Raw genomic sequence first — 7,517 nt, 5'->3', positions numbered from 1 at the left:
AGCTGATAAAGTATGATTAATGATTAAATGTGATATTTTAAACCATCAAAAAGTATATAAAGCTGTTAAAATTAGCTCCAGGTGGACAAGCGACAACATGTAAATGCTTCTTACATAATCCAATAATGTAATTATGTAATATTTAATTGGGGCCATTCTGCATAATGAGCACTTTTACTTTTGATACTTAATTTTGCTGCTAATAGTTCTGTACTTATTTAAAAGTTTGAATGAGGATATTTTCATGTAGTAGAATACTTTAAGTGTGATATCGGTAGTTTTATCCCCTTTTATTTTGTTCCTTTTATTCTCATATGTAGTGTTTTTATATTGCATCGCGTTTCCTTTATATCTTAATACATTTATTTGTCTTATATGTATATATATATATATGTATATGCACTTTAGACTTCTATGTAAATCAGAAAATCATTTTCCAAAATACTCTAATAAGGAAATCTAAACACCTACAGTATTTAGGAATCATAGAACATCTGAAGAGCTATTTATATCTCTATCTTGATACAGATCTTTTTTTAAACTCTTGTCACAGATTGAGTCATATTTAAGAGGCAGCATCAGTTCCTAGTGGCAGATTCATGCACACACATGACATGGAGGTGTGACTTCTATTTAACATCAGTGACTTGGGTTTTAGGATATGACATTTAAGCCTAGTCTATGACAAGTTCAAGAGTTTAAAAGTTCAAAACTAATATTAGCTTCCACCCTGTAAACACTCTGAATGGATAGTAACAGATATACGGCATAAGACGAGGCAGTAGTTCCTCGATAGAAATGAGGGGTCTTGTAAAGACCACAGGTCCTGCATGTACTCTCTTCAGAGGAGTCATATCTCGTCCCTAAAGATGGTGACAGGACAGCACAGACTGTCTGAACACTTCTAATAATAGCCACAACTAAAATAGACAGTCATCACATGAAATCAATAATGCCACTTAGATATGACAGAGAGCCCTGGCTGGCCGCCCACACACTGAGATTATCCTGACACTCATCACTCAGAGCTCACTCCTATGGCTTTCACCTGGAGCATTTTCTCAACATAAAAACAAATGTCAGCTGCCCAACGTGGTACTTTATGCATGAAACGTGCCCGCATTAAAATGTCTGATACCCAGAGGAGCTACTTGAATCAAAAGGAGATAATCAAATCAAACGAATTAAGTTTCAAAGGGGCTTGGAAGTAGGCATAGATAGTGATTATGAAAGTGCTTGGGTCAAGTAAAAAAACTGACTAGTACTGCCATCCAGTGGCCGTACAGTGACATAGTTAATCTGTTACACAGCTGCTTCATTGCTAGAGAGAGAATCCTAGAGATTGACTATAACTCATAAAAAATCTTGCAGTTCATGTATATATTTCCATTGTTTGTTTATGTTACATGTTTGTTACTGTACATTTTTTATTATTCGTTTTCACAATTATTTCTAGTGTGTTGTTCCAAGGTATTTTTGTATGCTGCTTTAGATGACTATCGATTGTCTGAGGTCAAGCCTGTTTTACACACTTGCTCCAACAGACCTTTAACAGTCGCCATTTCTGACATAAAACAGTCGGGTAAACACAGATGTTACCAATAATACTAATTAAGGCTCTGTTCCATTCAGGTGTGGCCGGGGCGCTGCTATTGTACGTGTGTTAATGTGTTTTAATTAGTATAATTGATAACACCTGTGTTCACTCCATTTCATGTCAAAATGGTCACCATAAAAAAAAAAGGTCTATTTTACTTTTTATACACAAACTGTTTTCATGTATTTAAGCCTTTGAACCATTGTACCTTTTCCGGGTTAATAAAAGATCCACGGTAATTTATTGGCTGAGTGTGCAGTCACTACCACCATTATCTGCACATTGTGTGCGTATTTCTGTTCATGCAACATTTGTCACATGAACTATAAAGGAAACCACTTCTGTCTACTTACTGTAAGGAAGTAAATGCTGTCTGACAACTTTGCCCTGTTTATTCTTAACATGTGATTATTTTCAGTTCAGCTTAAAAATAATCAATTTAAACACCTATTTTGAGGTGAAAATAATGATTAAAGGCTGTTCTGGATTACATTAACATACCAGTACACTACTAAGTGTCTGTACCACTGACTTGAGCAACATCTGCTGCTACACTATACTGCATTTGCATACTGATATCGGCCTGTACATGCATTTTCCAACAACAACTTTTTGGATCCGATTTGATCCAAAAAGTAACAGCAGAATTTTGAGTTAAAATACATCTTTTAGTGAAGTATAAGTGAAACAGAGTCTCAAATCAGAAAAAACAATGACATAAAAAAGGGGAAAACTCACTAACATCTCAAATTATTCCCAAACTGCTAGTTATTTCAAACTGTGCACACTACAACACGTGATTAATTTACCATTTCCATAACCAACCACTCAAATAATTTGAAATAAACACCTTTAATATAACATGCATAATTCACAATATCTAACCAATGCTATTTGTTATTGCAACAAGGAGTAAATGCAAGACAATGCAGGAAAAAAAATGAGGCAGTATTGTGAATGCCACTCAACTGTCACTATACTCTGCTTTTAGGGTTATTATACACACACACACTCGGTTATGCAAATTAAAAACGTTACTACATGTGCAAAAACTTTAAGAACAAAAACTTAAGAACAAATTAAAAAGAAATATCCATGGATACATTCAATATGCCAACACATAGGCTACGTTCAGACTGCAGACCAAAGTGACCCAAATGTGATTTGTTTTTTGCTCATATATGTGACTCAGATCGGATTTTTTTGTCATGGCACAACTCATATGAAATCAGATTTACTATACTCTAGATAGACATTCGTCATGCATCATGTGACCTGTTCACCCTAAAAACTACTTCACATCCTAAAACAAAATGTGAACAGCCAAAGAAAAAAAAAGATCAAATCTGAGCAACAAATTCAGAATTGAGCACTATGGTTTGCAGTGTGAACGTGATCTAAGTTTGCATTTGGATATAAAAAGTGAGTACAAATGAATGCTTATAAACCAGACCATGGGAGAGTATTGGGCGTTCTAAAACTGGGACCAAGATTGTTGGTGGGCATCATCTCCGTTCTGCAGAGAAACAAGACAAAATAAGAGTTAAAGAACAAAGAAAATGCACACAAACGAGTGCTAGGAGCTCACTTACTTTTCATTCAAGATCGTGTTCACACCCCACACAAACGGAGCAGCAGTGTCATCAGCTTCTGCAAGACAAAACGCTCTGTTACCTTTACAAGTCTAGTACAAATTTTGGTTCAGAGAACTGATTGTTACCAAATTAAGACATGCTGAGAGAACGAATGAAGACTTTGTACATAAATGCAACAGGAGTAAGCTTAGCATAAAGACTGGAAATTGAGGAAACGGCTAGCCTGGCTCCGTCCAAATGTCACAAAATCCACATACCAGCACCTCTAAAGCTCACTAATCAACAAGTTATATCTCATTTGCCCAGTCCACACATCCAAAGTTGCAGTTATTAATAATACCTTTGTCCCAGTCCTCAGTTGTGTCTGAGTTCACCCAAGTACTGACTGGGACCTGCCATTTACAATATCCATTTGTGCTCACACCTGCAAACAGAGCATAATTCCAATCAGAAACACTGTAAGACGTAAGATGACAACTCTGCGGCGTAAAGAAAGAGACAACCAAGTGATAATCTTACCATCTTCAGTGTCCACAGAGATTCTGTCCTCACAGGTCTCAGTATGGTATGTCAGCTCGTGCTTTGGTACCAGGTGGCGAGCATTGAACGGGCAGGTTTTTAGCTCACTGGCCAGTTTCGGATGATTCTACATCAACGAGAGGTCAGTTGAGTAACACTCAAACTTACAGTGTGATGAACTAAATCACGACACAGACTAACAAGCAGACTGCAGGCAGAGTCGTGCAGTAACTTACAGAGCGCTCACATCACAGTAAAAAGCAACAGCTGAACATCAGCACTAAACCAGACATACAAACGTTTAGTTTATCAGGTAAAATCGAGCTATAAGAAAGCCAGTCCAACACAATAAGACTGTTTTAGAAAGGTGTAGAATCAGTTTTATGATCATTTTGGAGGCTGCCATTGGTGTTGTTAGTCTGTATTGCATTATGTGTGTTATATTTAACCTCACTGATTTTTATAATGTGGACAAAATATTGGACGGCAGGATTTATTCCAGGGATGCTGTGTAAGACTTTTAACCAGGGTATACCTAATAAACTGGTGACTGAGTGTAAAGAATGAAACAAAGAAACCCCCAAAACAAACAAAAAACTATACATTATACACATATCCCTGCACTCTAAAAGCTAAAACACACTCAAGTGCCGCTCCAAGAACAGACAAGAAGTGCTTGTTAATCTCCTGGAGCTGCTCAGATTGGCATAGTCTTCTCATTAAAGCAGGATTTTAACCTTTTGAACTGTGGAGGCCAATTGTTTGCTTTTTTCATACTAAAATTAGACATAAGACACTTTAACATAGACATAAGACTTTAGCTTATAAACACGTGTGGACACCACTATTTAAACTCACCTAGATTCTCCCAGGGTGGAGGCTATTAGGGCTGCACAATTTATTGAATATAATGCAATATGCATATTTTTTGATAAAAGGTAAAATGTGTGACAAAATAGAATATTATAATGATGTATAATAAAAATGAAAAATAATAAAGTACTACAGTTCTGTAAAGGTGACCTGGCCTTCAAACTGTGTTCTCCAAATTTAAGAAAACATGTTTGTTTGGTGTAAATTAAGATTAACAATTTTTTCCTGTGAAAATCAAATCTGTGACAGAAAAATGATCGTTCCCACACTAATCGAGAATCATGCTGCCATATGTGTCAAAACAATCAGAATATGATGGTTTTGCCACATAATGTAGGCATAGGGGTGACACTAAAACAGAAGCTGTTTGGCTCCAGTGTGTTTTAACCTTTATTCAATGTCAACTACAATGTTTTTTTTTCCCATATCTGTTAGTTAAATAAATAATAAATAATAAGTGCTCACCTTCCTGCACTTTATCAGATGGTAAGGGAAGCGGCACGCCCGGATCTGGTGGTTCTTGTCAAAGGGGCACTGCAGAAGTTTCTCCGGGTCACAGTTTCCCTTCTCATCTTTAAAGTTAAAGCAGAACAAATGAATACATTTTACCTTTTAATAACATTTACTGTAATAGAAGACAACTTAAAAAGATGCTGTGGAAGAATATCTTTTGCATTACCGGTGTCCTCGCCCAACTGCGCCCTCTCAGCAGCGGCAGACGACTTGTGCGGGCCGCTAGTGGTTCCAAATCTTATGGTGGACGCCATTTGCAGCTGGGATTTATTACTTCACAAGCTGATTAACTGGGGAGCTCAAGGATACAGTTAAAGTTAGCTGAATGCAAAAAAAACACAAGACACAATATAGACAGGAACAAATACTGACAGGTTGCTAGATGATTTAAAAGCTGCAGAACCATGACAACCCATCAGATCATCATAAATCTGCAGAATTCTGAATATGTGTGCAGGTAACCCCTCAGGTGTGCAATATTCTTCATATTCTTCTATCTAAAGCGTGTTTGTTTGCTGGTGTAGGTTTGTTGTGAACATTAAACCAAAAACATCTGCACAAACTTGGATTTAGTGCGACTGCAAATGCTAAAAAAACAAAAAACAAAACTAAAAGTCTAATAAAAGAGAGCATCATAGGGTTTGCTTTAAAGCAGGTGTGCTCCACGTATTTCAAAAGGGTTTTAAAACATGACTTTACAATAAACCATTCATAAGAAAGCAAGCTACTAGAGTGTTTTGTGATTAGTATCCGCCTGTGGAAACACTCTTTGTACCTAGATTTGGCTGCAATTTACCCCAACCTGGAGGTCAAATATCTCTCCAGCTTTTGATTCAACTTCTGAATGACTTAAAACCACATTTACTGATGCTTTTTAATCTAAAACACGGTCCATAGACAGCATCCACCGTGTGCAGTTTCCAACCAGCCGCTTGGTTAGAACCGGTGACTTTTTAAATTAGCATTATATTGACATTTACGTGTTTAAAAAATTAAGGGTAGATCATCTGGAAACATTCGTTCACCTATAATTAACTAATTGCCAAAGATTAAAAACATTCCTAAAACCGTGAATGCGGATTTAAAAGTTTGAGAGCAAAACACGCGTGTAGCCTATCGAGCTAACAAAGCGAGTATAATTCAAATTGCATGACAACAAAAATTAAACAACACGTTTAAAAGACTAAAATGTCATCTTAAGTTTCAGTGGGTGCTTTAAAAACAACATTTTATCACCTAACTTACCTTTACCTGTTAGTTTTGTGCTAATCGGTGCAAGCGAAAAGATTTTTTTTTAAAGGTTTTAGCCCCGCCCCTCTGTTATTGTCGTCACGTGACTTCCTGTTTCGAACAAACACAACAATGTTCAAATTAACTAATTGACTTTTATCTCTCAGTCGCCTTGTTAAAGTGTGTAAATGGTAAAATTGGGCCTCTGGACATAAGATAAGATACTTTATTGATCCCACATTGGGGCATTCACTTGTTTACAGCAGTTTCAGATGTGTAACACAGCGGATAAGACAAATAAAATACACATTAAATAACAAAATAAAACAGAACAAATACAAGGTCTCTAGAAAATAATTAGATTTTGGGTTGTATGTTCAAACGGTTTGATTATACAGATGGGATTTAAAGTAAAATTATAATAATAATGCACAGGTTACAGAGGGAGGTAGTGACATATTGAAGAATACATTATTACACTTGACAACAAATATATTATACATAAATGATTTATATGAATAGGTCTAAGACTAAAGTGCATGTAAGAAATGATTTATGTATATATATGTATGTGAGGACTGTACAGGTAGTGCAATCAAAAGAAAGATAAGATAAGATAAGATAAGATATTCCTTTGATAGTCCCACAATGGGGAAATTCCAATCTTACAGCAGCAAAGTTGATAGAGAAAAAAAACAGTATAAAGACAGTATAAAAATAGTAAGAGTATGAAAAAAATAATATAAATATAATTAACACTGTACAAGAGAAAAAACTGTAAAAAACCACAACAACAGATAACCACAAGAACACAAGTAACAGTAATAAAAACATAAAACAAAAAACAAAAAACATAAAAGTGACTATAGTAGATATAAAAGTAATGGATGTCGTCTCGGTCTGAATGTAATTTTGTGGATAGTAATCTACAGACTAGACTCCAGATTCATTACTGGAGACCTTCACTACACTGACCGTTGCACTGTTGTACACTTAAAGTTGGTTGTTCCTCCCTGACACAAGAAGCTTAAACAAGCACTTTTCTCCATAATGTGCCATTATCGGCCATTTTGCTCTCTATATAGACATCCTATACTGGGCAACTGGACGTCAGGACCCCTATAAACTCACTCTACTCACTGCTCGTGCTTTCAAGTCCTGTTGTTTTATTCTGAACTTCGAAAAATCGC

General features: G+C 36.1%; 1 protein-coding gene across 4 annotated transcripts; it reads right to left on the bottom strand.

Moving 5' to 3' along the window:
* Window positions 1-2,430: 2,430 nt before the first annotated feature.
* On the bottom strand, window positions 2,431-6,429 carry zgc:56699 (uncharacterized protein LOC405758 homolog). 4 transcript variants are annotated; one of them, XM_035657095.1, is made up of 7 exons: window positions 6,349-6,429; window positions 5,264-5,395; window positions 5,050-5,156; window positions 3,712-3,838; window positions 3,533-3,616; window positions 3,190-3,247; window positions 2,431-3,113 (listed from the first exon to the last, which is right to left on the bottom strand). In XM_035657095.1, exons 2-7 carry the CDS (start codon window positions 5,349-5,351, stop codon window positions 3,038-3,040), a joined length of 540 nt encoding a protein of 179 aa, XP_035512988.1. In that variant the 5' UTR covers window positions 5,352-5,395; window positions 6,349-6,429; the 3' UTR covers window positions 2,431-3,037. The 4 variants fall into 4 exon arrangements, with proteins under 4 accessions (XP_035512988.1, XP_035512990.1, XP_035512987.1 ...); XM_035657097.1 differs by having other exon boundaries at window positions 5,264-5,387; window positions 6,349-6,411; XM_035657094.1 differs by having other exon boundaries at window positions 6,343-6,409.
* Window positions 6,430-7,517: the final 1,088 nt, after the last annotated feature.

This window comes from Morone saxatilis, unplaced genomic scaffold (genome assembly GCF_004916995.1).
Source record: "Morone saxatilis isolate NCDOM2014 unplaced genomic scaffold, NCSU_SB_2.0 Contig15, whole genome shotgun sequence".
Taxonomy (NCBI): Eukaryota; Metazoa; Chordata; class Actinopteri; family Moronidae; genus Morone; species Morone saxatilis.
Note: the sequence above shows the minus strand (reverse complement) of the source record. Positions and strands in the feature narration are given on the sequence as shown.